At 37.7% G+C, this 24270-nt stretch overlaps 2 protein-coding genes across 2 annotated transcripts; one reads left to right on the forward strand and one right to left on the reverse strand.

Moving 5' to 3' along the window:
- The first annotated feature begins 6 nt into the window (after nucleotides 1–6).
- Nucleotides 7–2073, forward strand: LOC119830473 (FERM, ARHGEF and pleckstrin domain-containing protein 2-like). Its single transcript, XM_038353514.1, has 4 exons — nucleotides 7–94; nucleotides 600–742; nucleotides 924–1040; nucleotides 1526–2073. Exons 1-4 carry the CDS (start codon nucleotides 89–91, stop codon nucleotides 1572–1574), a joined length of 315 nt encoding a protein of 104 aa, XP_038209442.1. The 5' UTR covers nucleotides 7–88; the 3' UTR covers nucleotides 1575–2073.
- Nucleotides 2074–3182: 1109 nt separating this feature from the next.
- LOC119829857 (adenylyl cyclase 78C) lies at nucleotides 3183–22756 on the reverse strand. The gene is made up of 26 exons (XM_038352556.1): nucleotides 22684–22756; nucleotides 21013–21091; nucleotides 20519–20595; nucleotides 20039–20131; nucleotides 19755–19797; nucleotides 18078–18227; nucleotides 16742–16938; nucleotides 16190–16382; nucleotides 15623–15766; nucleotides 15249–15328; nucleotides 14324–14473; nucleotides 13598–13734; nucleotides 12811–12996; nucleotides 12248–12353; nucleotides 11730–11828; nucleotides 11114–11322; nucleotides 10439–10624; nucleotides 9806–10087; nucleotides 9252–9486; nucleotides 8817–8937; nucleotides 8445–8551; nucleotides 7920–8034; nucleotides 7238–7383; nucleotides 6751–6961; nucleotides 6441–6546; nucleotides 3183–5789 (listed from the first exon to the last, which is right to left on the reverse strand). Exons 1-26 carry the CDS (start codon nucleotides 22735–22737, stop codon nucleotides 5327–5329), a joined length of 3969 nt encoding a protein of 1322 aa, XP_038208484.1. The 5' UTR covers nucleotides 22738–22756; the 3' UTR covers nucleotides 3183–5326.
- Nucleotides 22757–24270: the final 1514 nt, after the last annotated feature.

A 24270-nucleotide genomic window follows, 5' to 3' on the forward strand; every position in this document is an offset into this window, starting at 1 on the left:
GTCGGCGCTGAGCCCGGCGGGCAGCGCGCTGAGCGGCGTGTGCTGGCACCGCGCCACCTCGCTGTCGCGGGACCACCTGCACCTCGCCATGCGGGTGTGTTTAGTGATTTTATATGTAAATTATTTAAATTCGACTGACCAAACAGGGCTGGTGATTTGTGATAGTCAAGCCACTGCAAATTCGTTGCTCTCTATTAAGGGATAAGGAAAGGATTAACGACATTGTTAGGAAAAACGTGGTTGTGTTAGTTGACACAGTTTATGCCGAAACGTAATTTACTCCCACATTATAAAACACGCCCAGTGTACGATATGTGCGAGTACACACTCTCTTATATGACTCTCAGTATATGATGTGACAGTGTGTATCGCCGTGTGAGTGGAGTGTGGGTGTGCTGGTGTGTAACGCTGTGTAGGTGTGAGAGTAGAGTCTGGGTGTGGGGTGTGTAACGCTGTGTAGGTGTGAGAGTAGAGTCTGGGTGTGGGGTGTGTAACGCTGTGTAGGTGTGAGAGTAGAGTCTGGGTGTGGGGTGTGTAACGCTGTCTGTGTGTGAGTGGTGGGTGGGTGTGGCGGAGTGTAACGCTGTGTGTCGCCGCAGAGCCAGCTGTCGGGCTACCTGCTGCGCAAGTTCAAGAACTCCCACGGGTGGCAGAAGCTGTGGGTGGTGTTCGCGGTGTACACGCTGTTCTTCTACAAGAGCTGGCAGGACGACACGCCGCTCGCCTCGCTGCCGCTGCTCGGGTGAGACTTCACAATTAGTGTGATAGTGACATGTTATTTTGGAAATTGTTTAAAATTATGTAAAATAACGAATCAATCGTCTAAGGCACATCAGCTAATCATAGAGCATCGAACATCGCTTTATCGAGTTGTAAAATACCCCAAAATATGCATTAACCCACACATCGATATAATATCGCAGGTACAGCGTTAACGCTCCGGAGCCGAGCGACGGCATCGAGAAGGACTTCGTGTTCAAGTTGCAGTACAAGAGTCACGTGTACTTCTTCAGAGCTGACAGCCTCTTCACATACAACAGGTGAGCCGGTGCCGATTTTATACCGCCTTGGCTATCTGGGTGGGACGTGTGCTGACCGGACACCAACGGTTGTTTATTGCTGCCTTAGCGATAGACACATCCGTTATACGATTATGTGTCTGTATTTAAAAAAAATATTGAAATAAAATAAAAATGATATTTGAAACTGATTTTGTCATTTTCAATTAATTTATTTTCTAACATAGTATTACACTTTACCAAATTATGAAAGCTTCCATGAATTTATGATAGATCTTATAGACACTGCTGACTGATGATCTGATCTAATGATACATTTTTTTGACTGTCACTATATTAGTTTTGGGTTTGTTTCTTGACCCTGACTTATGGCTGAACTGTTTCGTACTATTTCATAAACGTATTCAAGAAAATTAATTTAATTGCTCGTTAATTATCCAAGAATAACTTAATTTATAAAAATGTATTATGTTTAGACTTATGTGTGTATATTTTGTTGTTCCCAGATGGACGGAAGTTCTGCAGACACCAATGTTGCAATCTCATCACAACTGATTAGATAAATGAATTATAATTAATAAATTTGTAGTATAAAATTTTTTGGAGCCAAATAAATCTATAAAACACAATTGACGTGGTCAAATTAGAAGATTTAGAATTCAGAGCGTGGAAAAGACATATTTTACAAATTTGGTGCCATATATGAGTTTTGTCAAACAAAACTTTCAAATGTCTTGCTTTGCAATTTCTCAAAATTTTTGAATCTTATCGTATATGTTTCGGACAGATTTTTTGTCTTCAAATGTTCAAGAACGGCTGTTTTTAAATAGTACAAATAAAACATTCCAGAAAGTATTGTCTACAACTAATTGGCTTCTTGTAACTTCTAAGTGGCAACTAATAATAAGTATCGCTTCGAAACCCGTCTTGTTTTAGTTATTTAATGCGAATTGAATTATTAAAAGCAGTGGTCGCGCAGTGGTGAGAACCTCGGACTTCAAAATCGATAAGTCGGGGTTCGAGACCGGGGCGAGCGTGCAGGAAATTGTTGTCGTGATTTTTCAATTTATCTTCACATCCACTGCTTAAAACGGTGAAGGAAAACATCGTGAGGAAACCGGCATGTCCAAGAATCAAAATTTCGACGACATGTGACATCTGCCAACACGCACTTGGCCAGCCTGGTGGATTATGGCCTAAACCCTCATCAGGAGGCCTGTGTCCCAGCAGTGGGAACATATATGGCTTGATGATGATGAATTATTAAAATCATTAATGAACTAAAAATCTATACTATGTGCAATGAGAGAAATAATTTTGTATCTCCTGTTTCACGTTTTGTAACCAAAATTTAATTTAATTTTTTTTTATATTTTTCACTTTTGAGTTTAGTTTTTCTGACTACATCTAATTCAATGCCCTTAAGATAATGGGGAAATGTTAAATGATTATAGTTGAACATTTTTTTTTTATATAAATACATATTTATGTGACTATTTATCATGAAATCATTAAATGTGGCGAGAAACTTTGACGCGAACATTGTTTATTGTCATTATTCTTGTGACGATCATATATTGAATCTGTGAACATCTTAATTTTAGTATTTATCATTAAGTATTTAATTGCGCATCACAAATATACAATGTTGTATAGAATAAAAATAAATTTTACAAATAAAATCGTGTTTAATTTTTTTTCTGTGTCTTTACTTTTGTTGATATTTTGAATGAAATAGTTGAAAACCCATTCTATTTTTTTTTCAAAGAAACTTTAAGATTAGGCATGACGTTTTCTCTCGTGGTTTTCCGATGAACGATCACAGCTGGCAATTGATGAATGGGCTGTATTTTACGTCGAAACTTTTTTACGGATATTTTTTATTTTATTAAGTGTTATTTATCTTATATGTAAGTATCAGAGTAGCGCGAGGCGTTGCGTCCATGCATTTACATCTAGACTATGCACATACATTTGTTTTATTATATGAAAAAATACCAAACTATATACTTAAAATTTTCGTGACTATTATAGAGGTTATTTTCTTTCATGGTTTCGTATTATCAACATATTATAATGATTTACTTAAATAAAACAAGGTGTGTTTACATTGTTTATTCATTTGAAATAGTAAAATTTAATTTTACATCAATTCTCTTTGATTAAATAATATACATATTTGGCTTGATAGACTTAGGGACGACTTTTCTAAAATTGATAAAAAATGTCGACTGAAAATAGATTGTTCTATAATAATCAGATCTCGCAAAAATATTTACATGAAAATAAAAAATAAAAAGTACGTCAAAAATTCTAGACTAGAGGTTTATCAATGCTATGCTACACAAATCTAGATCTTAGACCTCCATACACTTAAAGCTATATTACACTATCGCGATTAAATAGCAAAAGAATAGGAAAATGATTTTTGAATTATTGCACTAACACATTTTTTAACAAATTTATTTTTTTATCATACCATTCAACATAATAAAACTTCATTTAAACCCCAAACTTAATACAAGTTAAATAAAATTAATAATTTGTGGCGCTTCAGCTCATCGCGGGAAATGATTCTCAATGCTTTTGATTAAAATTTAACACATTCTTCGATCATAAATCACACAACTGAAAGCGACAGATATTTTGGTTCTAATTCTCTTTGGTCCCAACACAAAAAAAAATCAAACGCACATTATAAAACAATAAATAACGCATCTTAAACACAATTAAGGATATCAACAATAAATAATTACAATAAATTAGTATAATTCCTATCTACTAACTATACAATCTCTTCTCTTGGAAGACTATAGCGTTTCTTGACATCCCCTTATCTTATATTCATTTACAATAAATTTACGTCATTTATTAAGTCTAAAAATTATAAACCTTTGGCATTTGAACACTACACTACAAATAGATTTATTTTCATATAATTTAACATTGCACATTTATAAATATTTGCAAATTAATGTTTATACAATATTGTAGTATATGAGATAACAATATAACTTATTAACACTACGTAAAAGAAAAAAAAATATGGTAAAGAAAAGTGACTCTCTTTACTCGGGCTTTGTATAGTAAAGTATGTCTACAATTCAATTTATCAATAAACAAAAATGGCACATTATTAAATTAAAGTAAAGTAAAAATAACTAGGTACTTAAGGCGCCAGCGCCGTTCAACACAAATGACTTACATATCTTGCGAGTTATCTTAGATTTAATACTAAATCTAAACGTAAGTATATTTTCGATCGTATAAACCGAAAGTTTGTTCGTCGACAAGTCGAGTGTTTGGGAAAATAAATTCACGGCACAATACATACATAACAACGATCCGCATCGCATTCGTCTAACGAAAAAGAAGCAAATGTTACGAATCACAATCTGTTAACAGTTTCAAACTCCAAAGTTCTACTACATATCTAACCGTTTTAACGGTTATTGAAAACAGCATTTGTCATTATTAAACTTCAATGCTATAAAACAAAAAAAAAACTATAAAATTTTTTAAAAGACTTTCGACACTAACAGTTATACCTAGAGACGATATAAGTGTATTGCAAAAGTTACTACAATACATAAACAGTCCTAAGGATCCCTAAAGCTGGACGAGCTCGCTTTAGCGATGGAGTGTTATTGACTGTTTTAAATGAAACATTTGTCACGGTTTCGAATGTCATTAGGACCTTAAAATTGAAATATATCAACATACACATATAATTAAATTTAGGGCAGTTCTTTTTTCGATATAACACTCATATACTACTGGAACCTTGTCAGCTTTTACTTGAACATACCTAGATTAGTACGTGACTTTAATTTGCTATCGGTGGGTACAAAATACACATTAATAAGATTTTATAATTAATATTTTAAAGGGAAACGCTTAATATGTTCGCACGACACGAATCGGTTGATACCTATTTGACTGACAAATTATAGCTAATGAAAGACTTATTTTTGGTTTGGTAAATCCTATATGAACACAACAAATGTTTAGATATTTATTCCTATTTCTATTTTCTCTTCACAATATTATTCTTTCCGTAATTAATAAAATAAATACGCTCTCCATTAATATGATAAAACGATATTTTAAACAATTAGATTATAAAACGAAACGTACGTAATATACGTTCATACATTTTAAATAAAAAAAAACTAGAATTTATAGTGATTGCTACGAATGTTTGATATGAAGTGGAGTTTCGATCTAGTTTCGTTAGGTGGCTTCGAGCTCGTCACTGAGGACGAGTCTGGCGGGGAACACACAAAAACCTGCACTAAATAGTAAATTCACATCCTCGTAGTGACCGCCTCCCCATTCCCATCCGGCTCCTCTTTCTTCCTCTCCTTGTTCCTGCTCCGAAAGAAGGACGCGGTGGTGAGCGACCTGATGCGGAAGGAGCCGAGGCCGTTGGACACGGAGTTGTCGGAGCCGCGGTCGTCGGGCGGCTTGAGCGGCGCCGGCCGCGACTTGTACGAGAAGCTGGCCGCCTTCAGCCGCGCGCCCAGCCCGAGCCGCGCCGCCGCCGCGGGCGCGCCCGGGCCCGGGCCCGTGGGCGTGTGCGGCGCCGACGCGCTCTGCGCCCCGCCGCGCCCCCGCGCCTCGCGCCCCTCCGCCCCCAGCGGCAGCTCCAGCTGCAGCGAGCGGCTGCGGCGAGGGGCGCCGTCAGTGGGAGCGCACGCCCAGCCCGCCGCAGCGACGACGCGAGCGATTTGAGCGTATACAGTATACAGTACACATAGCCCCGGTGGACTGTTTTACATTTGTGTTGCGACTCACTCGATTTCGCTTAGTCGTCGCTCCGAATGGGCTGACCGTGAGTGCCCAGCTTTGTCGTGTAGTTGCGTTGAGAATATACTTATAGTATTATCTCAACATAACTACAAGACTTAATTACTTATTGATATTGTAATAAGTTTAATGATTTAAATCTATATAATCTTATTAACATTAGATTACGTTAGAAGTATCGGTAAATTCGGTACGCAAATAACATGCACGGGATTGAACATGAATTTAAGTATAAGTGTTGATCACGTTAGATTAATAAGTGCAGGAAGTGTGCTGTGTGTTTATTTGTTTTTACTTCTTAAAAGTAAGCAATTTTATAATATATTTTTTGTGTCGGGAGACAGAAGGCTAAAGGAGTGACATAAGCTACTTTTTTAAATGGAGAATAATCTCATTCCCATGGAACGATCCATTACTATTTATATTAAAAAAAAAACAAACATAACAACAGTTGGCGAGAAACTATTAGGCGAAAAACTATTATGTACCTAATAAATATGGGTTAATTTAGATGTAAGTGTATATATATATGTATGTGTGTGCGTGTGTGTGTGGGTGCGTGCGTGTGCCTGTGTGTGTGCGCGTGTGTACGCGTGTGTGTGTGGCACTCACTTGGGGTGGTCGTGGCGCGTGTGCGCGCGGCGCAGCTGGTGGCGGCGCGCGCTCGGCGCAGTGCCCGCGCGCGCCGTGCGCCGCCGCACGCTGCTCGCCGCCGACTCTACACACGTTATATACTTTGTTATATCTTTCATTTCAAATTAAATTATATCATATTAGAGCAAGGACATAACTTGAGGAACGCGAGTTATTTGTGTTGTAAACTTAGAAATGTATTATTGGAAGAACAGATACTTAAACAACAATGAGCCCTCATCGTCCACCGTGCTGCTACAATGGGGGGCGGGGCGGGCGGGGCACTCACCGGGCGCGTCGAGCGGGTGCGTGTAGATGCGGCGGCGCGCCTGCAGCATGGTGTAGACGAGCGCGGCGAGCGAGCGCGGCGCGGGCGGGGGCGGCGGGGCGCCGGGCCCGCGCGCCCTCCCGCGCGTCACCCACCACGTCTCCATGCGCCCCTTGCCCTTCACGGCCACGCAGCCGCGCGCCTCCACGCCGTACCCTTGCCGCTCCAGCATCTGCACGCGATATCTTTTTTTATTAGATCACAAATGGTATAGACAAATTTGTGATACGGAAATTGTCATCATACGTGGCATTACACACAACATGGCGTATGTAACTCGGGATCCTTCTTCCTGCGTCTCAGACTTTTCTATCCACACGTTTGACCTGTTTGTCTAAAGGTTTTCGTTGAACTACTGAATGGACTTATTATCTGACTGTAGCCCTGTAGGGCTACAGTTCAAATCTTGTTACATATAAGAAACCCCCCCCCACCGGGCGACACGCACCTGCTTGGTGTACTTGGTGACCTGCAGGCGGCCAAGCGCGCCCGTGGACTCCATGCGCGAGGCCTCGTTGACGGTGTTGCCCCAGATGTCGTACACGGGTTTGCGCGCGCCGATCACGCCGCCCACCAGCGGCCCGCAGCTGATACCTGCCGCCGCGCGGTGCTTTCTCATTATTTCCGCTTTTACCGACTTTAGAAAATGGAAGTTATGGTTTCGGTTTTTACTGATTGAACCGAGTTTGATGCTTCTTTTTTATTTGAAAGACAGGTACCGCCAAATGATCCTATTTAAATCCCGCTTCGTGATCGAATTTTTTTTTTAATTTCTGATTTGATTGGTATAAAAACATTATTAAAACATCAAAATCAAACTTCATACTTTTATGAAAGGGGGGAAAGTTATAAAATTAAAAAAAAAATTGATCTATCACATTTATCTAGTCTATAAATAAAATTGTCATTTGAAAATATACCTAATAATATAAAAAAGTATTAAATAGGCTATCAGTAACTTAACTCTCGTATACCTACCTACTCTAATTCTCGTATTCCTACTTTTAATCAAAATTTCATGACGAGTTTAATACTTTCCGAAACTGTTTAATGAATTATACAGTCCGTCTCCATTACCCTCAGCCCATACTCATCACATTTCCACAGAACTCATGTATAGGCATACGCACCGACTCTCAAGCGGAACTTGTTGAAGCTGTTCCTGTTGATGTCTTCGAGCGCGTCCTTGAGCGCGAACGCGTAGTCCACGAGCGCGCACAGGTGCTCGCAGTCGTCGTCCCCGCTCTGCCCAAACGTGATTGTAAGAAAATCTTTTTGTCCATCTTGGTACAATGGTTAACGGGTGTGTAGAAGCCCCACCAGAAATCCAACTCCCCCCTCGTCCTGAGTTGGATTCCTGATGGGGGCTAAGGAAAAAATGTGGTGGTCTGCAGCGCACCGAAGAAGATTGACTTGTCCATAAAGAAAATCAATCAATATACATATAGATGTAGGTGCATCTTGCCCATACCTCGCAAGGGGGCAACATTATTTTCTATATGATAAATAGAATTTATCCCATTTATATAAGTATTACAACGTAAATTCCCAATTGTCTGAAGTTTTTTTTAAGTCTGGTACTTCCTACTTTTATTCTATTTTGTCATCCATATTTATATCTAGATTTTTTTTTCATTATAAATGCACAATAATACCTTATGGTCTGGGTTGAGTCCGGAAGCGGCCATGTACGTCGCACCGATCGTTTTAATCTTCTCAATGCTTTTGAATCGCGGCTGCATTAGGAGTTTGTCAAAATCAACTGAAAAGAGTACATTTAATTTTTGACAAACAAAATCCTTATTAATACTTTTATTCAAGCATGAGTATCTCTATTTTGTTGTGGAAAACAATTTTTATTTACATACACAAACTCAAACAGTTTCATAATTCAACAATATAATATACAATCTTAGAAAAAATTGAAACTTTTTTGACATTATTTCGTATACATAAGCCATCAGTGTAATATGACATGTTAATTTTTTTTTTGTGAAAAATGTGGGTAGAAACAAAAAAGTGCATACAAATGATCTCGTTGAGCAGACGCATGCACTCCTTGGCGCGCTCCTCCGAGTAGAACTCGTGGAAGTTGGGGATGCCCGCGAACATCACGCCCACCTCGTCGCGCCACTGCGAGTACAGCTCCTGGCGGGAAATATTTGCATTTTTTGTGTACTAGCTAGCTAACGGTTCAACCCGGCTTCACCCGTGATATGGTACCATCAAAGCCGTAACATTAATGCTAGAATGTTTTTATCAAAAAACCCACACCCTTAGCAGTCGTATCCCAACACACATTCACATCCGGACAAATTGTCCTTACTCAGGAAATGATTTACCATATGGTCGAACAGGATGTGTTCCAGCCAATATCGGTAACGTTCAGTGGAATAGTCAAAAAACGTCACTTCCACAGCACTGCGATGTGTCGGGCTAAGAGCGAGCGCACCAGCACTTACGTCGGGACAGCGGTCCTTGCTGAGGAAGTGGTTGACCACGTGGTCGGGCAGGATGTGCTTGAGCAGGTGGCGGTTCATCCGGCGCGTGTCGGTCATCTCGGCGAGGTCGCGGCGCGCCTGCAGCCGCCACAGGAAGTCGAGCCGCGACGTCACCTCCACCAGCCGCGCGTGGTACACCACTATGATGAGGAACATCACCATCAGGATCATCATTTGCACGTAGAACGGGAGCTGCCTGGAAGCGGTTCATCGTATATTAAACGCCAAAGCAAACAAACATCCATACACTCTCGGTGTATGGATGTTTGTTACTCTTTCACAGAAAAACAGCTGATGGATATGGATAAAGATAGATCAGAGTTTGGATATGCATCTTTTTAACCGGTTACGTGAATGACGTTTCATTAATGCTGCTGTCACAACAAACACAGTCTTGGAAGACCCCAGTATGTTGAAGAGCAGCAGTCTTGTTTTTTCTCCAGACTTCCCTTTTTTAAATATAGACAAAAAATAAAAACAAAAACAAATTATTCAGCAGTCAAAATAATACTCACGTGTTTGTATTAGTGGGGTCAAAGTAATATACGTTATAGTAGACAAACAGCAGAACAGAGTAGATAGCCACATTGACGATCGCCAGGAAGGTCTTGATCAAGTAGTAAAGCTTCAGGATGGAAGTGAGCGCCACGAGGCACAGGATCCAAGTGAACACCACGTACTCTGGTCTATAGCACTCTCCGGACTTCTCATTCGCGTCCGTGGTGTTGGTGAACGTGAAGTTGGTGTTCGCTTCCAGGTTTGGGAATGACGCTGGACAGATGTAGAGTTTTGCTGTGCTGGAAGAAAGTTCGCTGTTGGTGTGCGGTTGGAAAGTTTCCCAAAGACAAGAGATTTCGTTTAAATCTTAATAGTGCAAATAATATATGTACAACTAAAGACGTATTTATAGTTAAAATACTAAAGGTGCGGCTACATCTGTAAGCTAGTGCTTACGATTCATTTACGACAGAACAACGATTTTTTATAGGAAACTTTAATTCACATAAAATCTATCAATTGTAAATCGGAAGGAAGGGATGTCAAAAGGACAAAACATAATCTGTTGGGGGCTAACAGAGACATAAATAATGTGTATTATTATTTGTCAAGTAGGTTGGCAATTGTCTGTTTGGGGTTCGGCGGCACACCTGGATAAGGACATGATGGTGACGAAGCAGCAGATGTAGAGGTTGCGGCGGGCGCGGCTGCCGCTGAGCGCGGCCGAGGCGCGCGCGAGGCGCGGCGCGGCGCGGAACTCCTCCGCCATCACCAGCGCGAACGACAGCGCCAGCGGCGCCGACAGCGCCACCAGCGCCGCCACCAGCGCCAGGCAGCTGGGGACGGACATCGCGCCGTTACCTTATCAACTACCTGTTCCGTGGTACATAGCCAATGGCTTGCCTATGGCTAGCTACCCGTAGCCTATGGATCTCAGAAATTTGCATCTGATGTTGAAAGAATTTTTGAAATCGGTCCAGTGGTTTTTGCGTGAAAACGTTATGAACATACGAAAATAAAAAAGTTTCCTTTTCATAATATTAGTATTGATGCGAGAATAGCTCTGTCCCTCTCTTCTTCATGCCCATACCACTGAACCGGATGAATTTTGGTTCAAATACAGTTTGGGACACGAGAAATAACAAAGAAAACGCGGAAAATTCCGGGGTGTGTACCTCGTTACACTTGGGAAATCTATTCATCCAGCCGGCAGAACATAGTTAAGGAGAATTTAAGAATTAGTCTTGTAGAATAGTAATCACCATAAACCTATCTACATGGCTATAGTATTTCTCCCAATAGTGCCAAAGTAAGCTCCTACTCACTTGTAGTGCATGATAAATTGGACACACAGTATAAACAGCCACAGCACGAGGCAGCACATCACATTGGACTTGAAGGTCTTCTCATCGAGCTGGCAGAACAGGGTGTCGAGGGACTTCTGGCGGAAGTGGAGCGACCAGGGGTGCATGTGCTCCATACGCATCTTGCGGTTACTGCTCACTTCTATCGAGTGGTTTATAATGTCATCCTCCTGGGAATATGCATTCAAAAATATTTTGTTAAACAAAAAACAATTTGACCCACTATTATTTTACACGTAGATGAAGTATATGATCGTGACTGATAAGGCTGACTAATATCACACTTTGCTCTGGCATAATTTGATTTGAACTCAATGCATCTGAATGTACTACATTCAGAAGTTAAATTTAACAAATGCTTTATTTAATAATTCGTAAACTAAACAATCTAGTCGAAAGTTATAAGTAACAAACCCATAATCATAATACAGTTCAATTGAAAACCTCCCCTGTTTTTTGAAGTCGGTTAAAAATGTTTAATAAAATATCAAAACTGATGTGTTTTACTCTGGGTCTCCAATAAACACCGTAATGAAATTTATAGAGAGTAATGGATCATGAATAGAACAAAGGTTACCTCAGACATGGAAGCCATGTCGCCGTCATGTCCTTGCTCCGCGTCGTCCGCCTGGCGGAAGGCGCGGCGGCGCAGCACGCCCGGCCCGTTGCTGAAGTACTGTAGGGTTCCAACATTAGAACCACAGGACACTTCTTTCGCATCATTGTTATGTACATGTTACATACCATGTAGAATTGAAATGTAACATTGATACTATTTTAAAAGAGCAACTAGAGAGTTTGTTGTCGGCTCTTCTCTGTAGAAACTACCTTCCGAACCGGTGGTGGTCCAGTTGAATGAATAAATGTTTGAGTTTGAGTTATAAATAACATTTTTTTGACTGATGACTACTTCGAGCTGGATGATTTTGGTAAAATTTTTGTGTAAATATCAAAAGGTTCGATTGGATGGATGGCATAGGCATCTGGGCATGCCAAGGTTGAGTAAATTGGCTTTGTTGTAAGTTAAATAATTGATTGAGAGCGGGTCTCGAGTACAATACGATTCATTCTATTTTATTACTTGATAATTCTCACATTTTGAAATGGCATCTCCGGAATCCAGTCGGTGGTGGTCTCTTCATCAATGCTGCCGCTTCTTCGTCTCGGCGCTGTACCGTTCGCCGCTTGAGGTGGGTTAGCTCTATGCAGTTAAGAAAAATTTAAATTTAAAATTAGTGGCCTTATATACAATTGAGATGTCATTATTTTTTTATCAGGTTTTTTTTCCTTTCTTTAGGTACGGAGATCGGATTTTAATAAGATCAAAGGCATACAACGTCTATATAATACTTTTTCTAATAAATATTATAAAAAAAACTTTCAATTAATACTAGACTTATGCCTGTTTCCTCGCCGTAGCTCCGTTCTCTATATCTAGTAGTAGTCCTATTCCAAACGAGGAAAATTGTAAATAGGTATTAATAATCCCAAAAAAAAATATTACCTAACACAACTCACATACCACTAGACCCGAAATAAGCCCACTCGCACACCATGCCAACACACTCACGCAACACTAGCCCGGTCAAGCGAGCCCACTCACACACCACTAGCCCGCCAAGCGAGCCCACTCGCACCCGACGCCAGTACACACTCACGCAACAGCAGCGGGGTAGGGCGCGGGGCGCGCAGGGCGCGTGGGGCGCGGGCGCTCGGTGCTCTTGACGAGGAAGGTGTCGACGTCGTGCTCGCGCAGGTAGGCGGAGCGCGCGCGGCCCTCGCCCGGCTCCACCTCGAAGGCGCCGCGCAGCCCCGCCAGCGTCGCCGCCGAGATGTGCACGCGCCTGCAACGCGCTCGCACGCTACAGGTGGCTGTGCCGTGTGCCAGCTGCCTCACTGATATATAACTATATCGTGATAGCGCTTGCCATATGGCAGGACCATATTGGGAGACATTACTGGAAGTTTTGGCAGGACAGCGTGAAATATATACGCGACTGATTGGAAGTATATGAAATTACTAGAGCCAGCAAACGAATGGTTCGTTGGTAGATGAAAAACGTTCGCTACCACCCATGCACATCGGTAGAGATACGAGTTTGCGAATACTAATAATGAAAAATGATAAAGACAGGATTGATGACGGGAACAAAGGACAAACACAGCCACGATAAGAATGAAAAATCTCTGATATGTAAAGTTTTCAAAGTGCATTCCATTTCACAAAAATAAAGTGAAGTTTTATTAAATACGTGTATCTGCAACACTGGAGTGAAATGTATAACCATATTATGTAATTTTTTTTTTGAAACAAATAAAGAAAACTTTATTATTTATATTATTATTTCAATATTATGCAATGAACACGGATTTTTTACTGTTTTTATGAATATCTTGTTAAATGAAATATGTCCAGTAATATTTTTTCTATATGCAAGTACCCACCCGGGCAAGCCCCCACTCTCCATGTGGTTGGCGAGCGTGACGTCATGCGACCAGAGGTCGAACTGCCACTTGAGCAGGCCGAGCACGCCGCACAGCACCGTGCCGCTGTGGATGCCGATTCGCATGTCTAGGTCTACCTGCGGGGTTGGTTCAGGATTATTGTAGGGAGTTTTAATGAGTACAACTGATCTTTTAATGTGCGAATTTTGAAGAATTTCTTAAGCTCAGAAAAAAGTGTGGAAACTAGGTTCTGTATGCAAGAAAATTTAAGAGACAAACTAAAAAGTAAACCATATAATTTAGCCTAGACCAGTACACAAAAAAGCATTAAAATTTAATTTTTAGTTTTATAACATTGAAATTCTTTATAAAAAATTTTGAAAGAATAGAACAATTTGATCACGAGGCGAGATTCGAACCCACGTCTTTTTGCCAAACCATTTCTCAGCATTAAAATTACCAAGAATTAAGATCAGAATTAAATCGATCATGAGTCTAGCATATGAAACTGCGTCTTTAGCTGTACTCTGGCGACCCCTGACCATTGATCCTACATCAGAAATCGATAATCAATAGGGCCACTGTATACCAATACTAAACAATAGAGGCCACTGAAATATTATATATAAACCTATAATTAGTACATGTGCCAGACCAGCTGTTTTTATAATGTTTATGTGTTATGTTCTGTGTATGTACTGTGGGCATCCCAATAGATGACATCACCTGCGCGTTGTAGCGCACGTCGCGGATGGCGCGGATCATGTGCAGGCCCATGTTGACGCAGCAGTACGCGTGGTCGGTGCGCGGCTCGGGCAGCCCGCTCACGCAGAAGTAGCAGTCGCCCAGCAGCTTGATGCGCAGGCAGTGGTTCTCCTGCCGCCGGGATGGGCCTTTGTTACTATGCGACACTATCAGGTGTTCTCAAACTTACCCGGGAACGCCCTTGTCATTTACGTTTTGTGAAACGTCTTTGTTCCCAAGTTTGTATCGTTCGTATTAACGTTTCCACGTGAATATCGTTAAAAGTGGTACGACGGTAAGGCGATACCATACCCAGGATAACGTGTCACAAAACCGGACTGTGAGAAAGTGGTCTGTCAGTACAAAAAGACATGAATTTTTGTCATTTAACGGATGTTTAGTCAGATCGCTGCTGATGTTTAGAACGAAGTAAATATAGTTTCCGTAAATACTGAACTTTAAATCACAAACATAATTGCATGGACACGGTCACGCAGTCGTTCCAACGCAAACAAATGGGCTTGAGATGTTGTACACATTTAGAAAATCGAATAAACTATACAGGAACACAGACTTTTTTAAACTGAAACCGACATGGAACTACTCGATTTATAAGCAATATACGGAATATAGGAAATAAAACATGATGGAATCAGCAAGATAATAATATTGCTACTATTGTCGGTTTTTATGCTTAACTGAAGATTTATAAGTTCTTTTTCTACGTGATATGGTCAAAAAATAATTTTATTCTAATTATTAAAGTTACTGCAGCTACCGCCTTTATAATGAGTAAAGTGATGACCTGTAATCAAACTGCTTCAAACCAGTTTGTCTACCGCAACCGGAACTCTATTAGAATGCCTATTATTATGATAACTTCATTAACGGTTATCAAGTTACTCACCGATGCCAACCTGTCGAACCTCGCGAATAATTCATTCAGCAATTTCACTAGTTCCTGTGCACTGCACTTGCTGGATAGTTCTATGGGAAAATAAATTAAGTTAATCAAAATTTAGGTGCATCTTCTTTTTAGATAATAAGTAAATAAGACTAAAGATATACTGTTTTCCTTGTGGATTCCACTTCGACTTCTAAAATGGGACCAAATGACAACAATTTCTTATAAAACAAAAAAACAAGCAAACAAACGAATGAAAAGCCACAAATTGAGAACTTCCTTCATTTTTTGGACATCGGTTAAAAAAATCTAGCCTATCCTTAAGTTAAAGAAATAATCAAAGCAAAACACCTTAGCATTAACAGAACCAAACCCACCGGTAAATCCCTTTATATCAGCGTACAATATAGACACGTTTTCGTGCCTCTGAATGTATAGATTGTTGAATTGTTGTTCTTGGAACTCGCCCTTCACTTTTGAAACATGACTAGATATTTTTGTGGCTAAGAAGTCCGGTATCACTGTAAATGAAAAAAATATTTTGCTAAGTCAAAAATAATTTTATACTCACAACAATTTCACATATCTGATATTACGATGTGTTGCCCTCGCAGCTTCGCTCGGACTATATTATTATGGATAATCTTAGTAATTAAAAGAGTGTGAGGCGCTTCACTTGATACAAAGCTTACTAAAAAAATTAAATTTTAAATAAACCATAATAATTCACAACTCTGAAACAGTTTCCACTGTTCGATCCACTGAGCGATACTCTCGCGTATGATCTTTTAAATAAATCACATCTAACAACTGTGAATCAGTTTCTTTTACTCGCAGTATCCTTTGCTCCTCCGCTGGTGAGGGAAGTCAGCAAAAGAACACAGGGTGTGCTGCAAGTGTATCCCACCGTAAGTACATTCGATCCCCAATAAGTGCAGTCTCACCGCTCTGGAACAGCTTCCACTGGCGGTCGCTCTCCCGCTTGGTGCGCTGGCGCGTGACCATGGAGCGGTGCGTCTCGAGGAACGCCTTGCGCTGTCCCCAGTCCGCCAGGTACTTGGCGTACATGCCCGCGAAGTTCACCGCGCTGTATAGCAGCGCGTTCGCTATCAGGAGCCGCATGGCGCAGGACTTCGCCTGCGGAGCGGGTGAGGAATGAGATAACTGGGGAGGGGGAGGGAAAGGGAGGAGAGCAGATGGTGAAGTATGAGACTTGAGAGTGAGAGGGTCAGTTGGGTAATTTATTGCGTGTAATACGACTTACTACATTAATGAAATGTGGTTTAAGAGTTTAGATTAGGATAATGTTATATAAAATTTTGAGTTCGCTGGACGTAAAAGATTACTTGTTAAAGAATTACATCAGGCACGTTATCTACCAGATAAGTAAAATATTTTTGATTCATTTTCCATAAGCGCAGTTTAAAATCTAAATCAAAACAGAGGAGGTATGTGGCAATAAAATATTAAACAGCGAAAAATAAATTGTGACTCACAGCATCCGGGTTGTTATCCATAATGTCTTTGATGTCCACGGCTGTGGCCAGCACGTGGGAAACAGACGACAAGAGACCGATAACGATGCACCAGCCCAGAGAGAGCGGGAGCATCGCATATGGTACAAAAATGATGAACAGCATGTACCATACTTGGTTTTCTGGCGCTTGAAAACCTATACCTTGACCGCTTAGACCTGAGGAATTAAAGAGCTCTCATAATTTACCTGGTAAATGCTGTTTTGTACGACATTTTCATCACTTATCACGACTTATCATCAGGTCTTCCGTTTCCGAGGTGTTTAAACAAACACTGTAGCATGAAAATTTTATGAAAAACATCCATAGAGTTGGGTTGTCTTCATTTGATTATATGCATATTATGTAATAGAATAACTTTGAATATCTTTAGAGTAAAATAAGGTAGTCATAAAAAAACTTGTGCCATAAAGTACAACTGGCTAGCTACAATTACGAAAAGAAGAAGCTAGCTACAATTAAGAAAATATACATGTGTATATTCTCTGTTGACACAGACATGTGTGCATTTATTCATTTACTAAGTGGCCCTGTGAATATTCTTGGTTTATGAAAAAAAAGTTTCGAAATTATTCAGAACCTCATCTTCGTAAATTGGCCTAATGTGTTTACCTGATTTTCTGACAGCAAGGCATTATATGAAAGACTATATTTGTCATCACTAGAATTTATGTCAAGGATATGACTGCTCTTTAAGTGAAATTTATTTTTTTAACAAAAATGTATAAAAACGTTACATGTTTCAAAAATTCAACCGAAATCAAAGGATTTAAAGGGCTTAATTTTCTGATATCCGAGATTAGTTTTATCAGAATGCATATAATATTCCCTCTCTTTCTTTCATACCTTTTTTTATAGAAAGAACGCGACAAAATAATAATTGATTGTAACATCGATAAAAGGAGGTTAATTAATAGATTGATTAACTTTACGTGAGACTGATAAGAAAATGAAAATGAAAACTTGAAGTATATAGTAATAGTAGAAGTATGTAGTATGGACACTAAAGTCACAGCTTATGATAAAAAAATTATTTACATCCGCGTGTAATGTATGTAACATTATAATCGTCACAATTAAAGTCCACCATAACAACCACTATAATAGTTTTTAACAAAAAACTCAACTTTCAGAACTAGACCAAATTAAAACATACACACGGTAACCACCAGCTTTAAAAAAAAGAATCATTAAATCGGTTCACTTCATAAAAATTATGATCTAAAAAACACAAAAAAAATCGAATTGACAACCTTCTCCTTTTTTGAAGTCGGTTGAAAATATACACTATCCTTACCTTGAGCAATAAGAAGTATCCAAGTAGCTGCCGCAGCCCAATGCAGGTAGTTGTTGGCGAAGCATCGCCACGTCCCCAGCAAACCGAGAGACACGTTGAGGAGGGAAAACGCCGCCGTCCACGCTATTTTGTACGCGTCTGTTGATTCTGCTATAATTATTAAATAGATTTTTATGTGTGATGTTTTTTCATAGTCTAGTACATTATAACTATATAGTCATTATTGTAGTAATTTGATATATTAAGAAAATTAAACCTTTCAACGGATTTTATCGTTTATTCGTTACATGTTTCGAACGTTTTACAGCGAACGTGCTCTCGACGGAGCTTAAAAACTTTTAAAGTCTCTCATTTTTAAATGAATCAATTGAGCATTTTTATTTATTAATCTATTAACAACTACCTCAAAATTGCTATGGGGAGGTTACAGCAGCAGCGGAGGCGATGGCTTTGTTCTACAGTTATCAATATTCTTTTTTTATATTGTATGGGAAAATTTATGTTGAAAAGGTCTGGAATTTTGATGAGTTTTATTTTTATTGTATGATGTGTAGTAAGCGTAGAGTAAAGGTTATTTTATATGTCAATATACATTTACAATAACATTAGATGTTAGCTTGTAATACATATTCTATTTCAAGCAAATAGCCTTAGTCGTGATCAAGGATGCGGTTATCGAAACCGCGCAGATGTTAACTATTTGGCGGCAATGCACAATCGCCGATCAAATTGCTGTTTACAACTAAACTTGGTTACAATCCGATATGACTACCGCTTAGGCTGATTAGGCCAGGCTATAGATTTATCAAGTATTATCGCAAAATTACAAAATATACGGATTATTAGACTTTATTGTTGTTTGATTTTAGCAACAACAATAAGAAATCAACTCCTTTGGTAATAATAAAACAAAATTAATACTTATATTAAGCGATCCTATTTGAATTCTACGTATGCTGGGAATATGAGTGGGGACCGGACATTAAGATCGTTGATAAGAGTATTGAAAATATATACCACAGTAAACAGAATAACAAATTTGTTTACTGTAATATGACACCACATACAGATTAATTTTAGTTTTCGTACGATCATAATATAAATAAAAATAGTAAATGCATTACTATGCCATGAAATCTACAGGATTTATATTAAACTAGCATTCCGCCCGCGGCTTTGCTCGCGTAGTCACGGGTAAGATAGACTCGAGGGGTCACCGACAAAGTTCCCGTTCCCGTTAGATTTCCGGGAAGAAAACTATCCTATGTCCTTTCTAGGGTCTAAAACTATCTCTGTACCAAATTTCAACCTAATCGATTTAGCCATTCTTGATTTATAAATAGTGTAACTAACACGACCTTCTTTTATATATATACTCATAATTTTCTTATAATTTTAAAACGATAATTTTTCAAATGAATATTTGCGAGTGCGTCAAACAAACCTGAAAAGTTTCTATAACAAATCGACGTTTTTACGTGAATAAGTCGTAACGAAATATTATACCTGATAGTAGGTTTTTCGTAAATTGTTTTCCATCGAACTTCTACGAAATTGGTCTGATAGAAAGGTCGAGACAAACATGTTTATTGTTTATATTAGTTCAGATTTGTTTCCTTCGAGAAGAAAATTTATTATTGTATACGGTTATAGATATTTATTTAAAAGCATACTTACAATTATTTCTATTTGACAGCGTATATATGAGAGCTAAAGATATCTGAAAAATAAATGAAACTTAATTTTATAAGACAAACAAATATCTCCAGTCTATTGCTTCTTGTTCAATTTAATTCATACAATAAATATAGGTATTATTACAAAAGAAAAAAAATGTTATTTAAAAAGAAACTTTTTGGATAATAAAAAAAAGTTTGATCTTTTTTTAGATTGAATGGTGCTATAAATATCATCATTGTAATAATCTATACACAATTAAAACGAATAAATATACAATATACCTTAAGAGCTAAATCAACCACGTTGACCATTATGAGTGACTTCTGCCGCTGCCGTCGTGAATACCTTTGATAAGATAATTCTACCGTTTCGTCCTGAAAATAAATATATGTAAATATTTTTAAAATAATAATTAACTATGTATTTCAATTTTGCCTTAGAAATGTCTTTGAGAATCCCTAACTGGTGATATAAAACCGCCACAAGCGATATTATATCGAATATCAAATTACTCATCATAGCAGTGAACTATTTAAGTTATATCCATTTATTAAGTAGTTTATAATAAATCTTTAATTAAAACAATATAAATAGGGAAAAACATTAAGACATAAAGAAAGCATTATATATGGCGGGAAATAAACACTATTTTTGAAGATAGTCTAACATTTTCATATAATAACAAAACAAATTGTGTATAATCGTAGTAAAACTAAAGACTAACAACAATAAACACTTTATCACGTCTAAATAAAACTTACTTTAAAACTATTAGATAGGGAAGGCCAATATATGCCCTTGTAGTAGACTCCAGTCCTCAGCATGCATTCCGTGTCCACTGAGAAGAAAAACTTTTTATTGTCACTTATGATTAAAGCGCACAATTACTAACAATGTTATTTTCTCCATTTACCTTACATACATGTAGTTTTGTTATTATTATGTTTAACACTCAACTATATAGCCCATACAAACGAGATTAAAAAAGTGTCACGTATATTTTGTATAGTATATATTATAAGGGCTCTAATGTAAACGTCATTAGAGCCATGGCATGAATTGAGCGTCTTTGAAATAACAAATTTAGATGATATTGATTAAAATATAATAAAAGTTTAATTAAAGAATATGGTAAATCTACATTCGCAAAGAGACTTTCAAACATTGCTTAGCAGTAGTATATACATACATTGATGATAAATATTAATGAAATAATATGAACAATCAATAGAAATAATACACGAATGACATTTACCTGGTTCGCTCTCCGTTCGGAATGGATCTATACTATTCCGTGCACTGTTGTTTGAACCATCGTCATCACTTATGCGTAACTGTAAACAAAACAGAAATATTAAAAATATTGAACATATTTTAGTGTAACCAATTATAAATATGTAAATGTGATATCATGTAATATCATAATTATAAAAAATAACGACTTCCATTAACATCAATTGTCCAAAAAATACCAAACGAATGTTCCACTCCCAATCCTTGAATTATTTTAAATTTCCTACCGTTTTACCGTTTTTTTTTTATTTGGTAATTTTTTTCCCCATTTACAGACTAAATTAATTCATAGACTACATTCGTTTTCCTTAAAAAGTTTGTTGCAATTATTTATTTATGAAGTGAATTACTGAGAGTGAGTTTTGAGTGATAAAAAATATTTTCGTTGCCTTTTTTATCTAGTAATTATTATTACATTATTCCTAACTTCACAAACTATTACGAAACGAACGAAATACTTTTGCTATTAGTATTGATTGGTTTTAACATGTAAGTTACAGTGCCATACGGTTGTTAAAAAAATCTAACATATTTAAGTCTACATACTTTAACCAAAAGGAAAATTGTTATCAAAGAACGTAATCAAGAAACATATTATTATATCATATTCAGGTAACAAACACCTAGATAAATTACACGCATACACACACAACACGTATACATACTCGTTCAAGTGGAATATGTAATACATAGAGTATATGATGCCATCCCAATTTGAACACTTAATAAAATTAGGACGGTTAAATACGGTTGTTACTTTCAAAGTACACGAATAGCTAACTACGTTCTGAAATTACGACTCCGAAATTCGAGGTTTGATTACAAAATAACTTAAGTTTAGGTATGATGAATATAATTGAAGTAATTTTTAATGTATTCCAAATAGTTCTTAATATTTTTAAGCCCAAAGATAATAGTTAAGATTAACATATCTGATGTACCTGTTTGCCTTGATTTTAAGCTTTTTAATTAAAAAGCCGACCGACGAGCCGAAGCCGTAATATTAATTGGATATTTTCCACAAAGAATATACCTGTATAAAGTGACGATAATAGTCTTTCTATGTTATAATAATAATAATGTCCATAAGAACCTTCCTTCTGTCAACAATAACGTAAAAATATGCAGAATTGTTCGAGCCGTTTTACGCTGTGCAACATATTTTTCGATTAATTTTTGTACTACACAATCTACCCGAGCAGTATTTTATTTAATAAATATGCAATGAGTAATTTGTAATAACAAAAAAATACATTCAGTTTATTTCAATAATTGAATACTAAATAAATAAATCTGCTAGCAACACAAGTCGTCCGTAACCATCGTCAATTAATCTGGTTCGTTAAATGTTATCCTAAAATAGACAGAGATTTTGATAATCATACTGGAAGCGCGGTAATATTATTCTCTAAGTAACTATTTAAGACTAAGTCTGATCACATCAACATAGATCCCCACATTACCACACCTTTAATATTCGTCATAGAATATACAAATTTACAAATCTGATAACGAGGCCTTACTATACTATACTATATATACTATACTAATTATTCCTTTGGCTTTGCAGCCAACTTAAAGGCCTCAAAAAGTTACTAGAAACTTTTTCCTTTGGAAGGAATCTCCACAGTACCTGGTCTTCAGGCACGGAGCAGCTCGCCCCGTCCCCCGGCTGTCGTTCATTCATCGGGTTTAATGTATCCTCCCCCTCCCCGTCCCCCTCGCGCGCCTCCTCGCAACAGTTACCCTGCGAAAATTGTTTGTCTATAGTCTATGGGTTGCTGTACATAAGAAAGATAAACGACTTATTAAAAGTGTATTGCCGTGTCCCCTTGTTGGGCAAATGCAATAAGCATCTATTTCACTGATCGATTTTATTGGTTTCTATTTGGTGATCAACGTTCTGTATCCTGCCAGAACATGACTTTTATTTTCTTGGTCCCTACCGGGAATCGAACCCGTTCACTACTGCATCAAGGAGGCTGTAAACAACTTATGGAATAATGCAGTCGTTGTTATGTGCCAATGTATTCACCAAATATGAGATATGGGTATGTGAATAATACTAAAGTGAATAATATTAAATTCAACACCAAAAACAGAATTATATTCGGCATATACTGATATTAAAATAAAAATAATAAAAATAGAGGTAAGGATTAAGAATAAGTAAGTAAATAATCACAGTAAAGGTCGTGTGGTAGATTTGGCCGTAGGCGATAAGATTTCCTTTTGTTTTATGATTTACTTTATTTTTTATGATGTTGCTGTATTAAATAAATAAACTAAACAATTCGACTAAACATCAACTCCTAAAGAAGAGAAACATAACACAACACAAAACGCTAGATTGAAAACGAATGAAATGAGAAACTTGAAAAACAAAATGACAAAGGTAACTCAAAGAACGATCACTTCCCCGTAAACCACTGTTTCAATATCACTCCTATTAATCAAAGAGCTTGTTTTATCAAAGGCATGTAATAAAGAAAAATAAAAAACGGTAAACTAGAATGCTATAAATGTCCCGACAAACTGTCGATCATAATCAAGGTGAGATGGAAGCAGAAATAATATTATGATTATTTTCGAACTAATATTATATTTATGTCATTTATAGGACACGTATTTGGTGTTCAATAACTACGTTATAATTTTTAAAGCAAAAATAAAGTCGCTCGAAAAGCTCTTAGTTTTTATTTATAAACTATCTGTTGCCCGCAGCTACACCCGCGCGTATTTAATAAATTTTCAAGGTACAAACTTCCATACCCAATTTTATCCCCTTTGGGGGAGAATTTTTCAAAATCTTTTCATAGCGGATGCCTACGTCATAACATCTATCTGCATGCCAAATTTCAGCCCAATGCGTCCAATGGTTTGGGTAGTGCGTTGATAGATCACTATGTCAGTCAGTCATTCAGTCAGTCAAATATGAATTGTATAGATATGAATATGACAAATGTAAGCACTAGTTATTTTAGCACTGTAAGAAGCCTTAAAAGGATTATATAAAACATGTAACATTCGGGATGATTAAAAAAGGATTTTGAGTGACTTCTTAAAGAACAAAAACTCAACACGAAAAATATAACAAATCAGAGCAAGTCTCAACAAAATCAATAAGAAACATAATGAACATACACAATAGTATAACAAATATTGCATTCCTTTAAAAACTTCTGTACCTACGCTAAACCAATATCATAGGCAAAAAAAG

This window comes from Zerene cesonia, chromosome 11 (genome assembly GCF_012273895.1).
Source record: "Zerene cesonia ecotype Mississippi chromosome 11, Zerene_cesonia_1.1, whole genome shotgun sequence".
Lineage (NCBI taxonomy): Eukaryota > Metazoa > Arthropoda > Insecta > Lepidoptera > Pieridae > Zerene > Zerene cesonia.

What these genes read in the sequence shown, in the direction of transcription:
- LOC119830473 (XM_038353514.1), top strand. An exon ending in GCCTCGCTGCCGCTGCTCGG is followed by an intron (nt 743 to 923) that starts GTGAGACTTCAC and finishes ATAATATCGCAG; the next exon opens with GTACAGCGTTAACGCTCCGG. An exon ending in AGCCTCTTCACATACAACAG is followed by an intron (nt 1,041 to 1,525) that starts GTGAGCCGGTGC and finishes TGTTGTTCCCAG; the next exon opens with ATGGACGGAAGTTCTGCAGA.
- LOC119829857 (XM_038352556.1), bottom strand. Translation starts at nt 22,737, where the DNA reads ATGAATGAACGACAGCCGGGGGACGGGGCGAGCTGCTCCGTGCCTGAA. An exon ending in CCGAACGGAGAGCGAACCAG is followed by an intron (nt 20,596 to 21,012) that starts GTAAATGTCATT and finishes TTTTCTTCTCAG; the next exon opens with TGGACACGGAATGCATGCTG. An exon ending in CCCTACCCCGCTGCTGTTGC is followed by an intron (nt 12,354 to 12,810) that starts GTGAGTGTGTAC and finishes TTAACTGCATAG; the next exon opens with AGCTAACCCACCTCAAGCGG.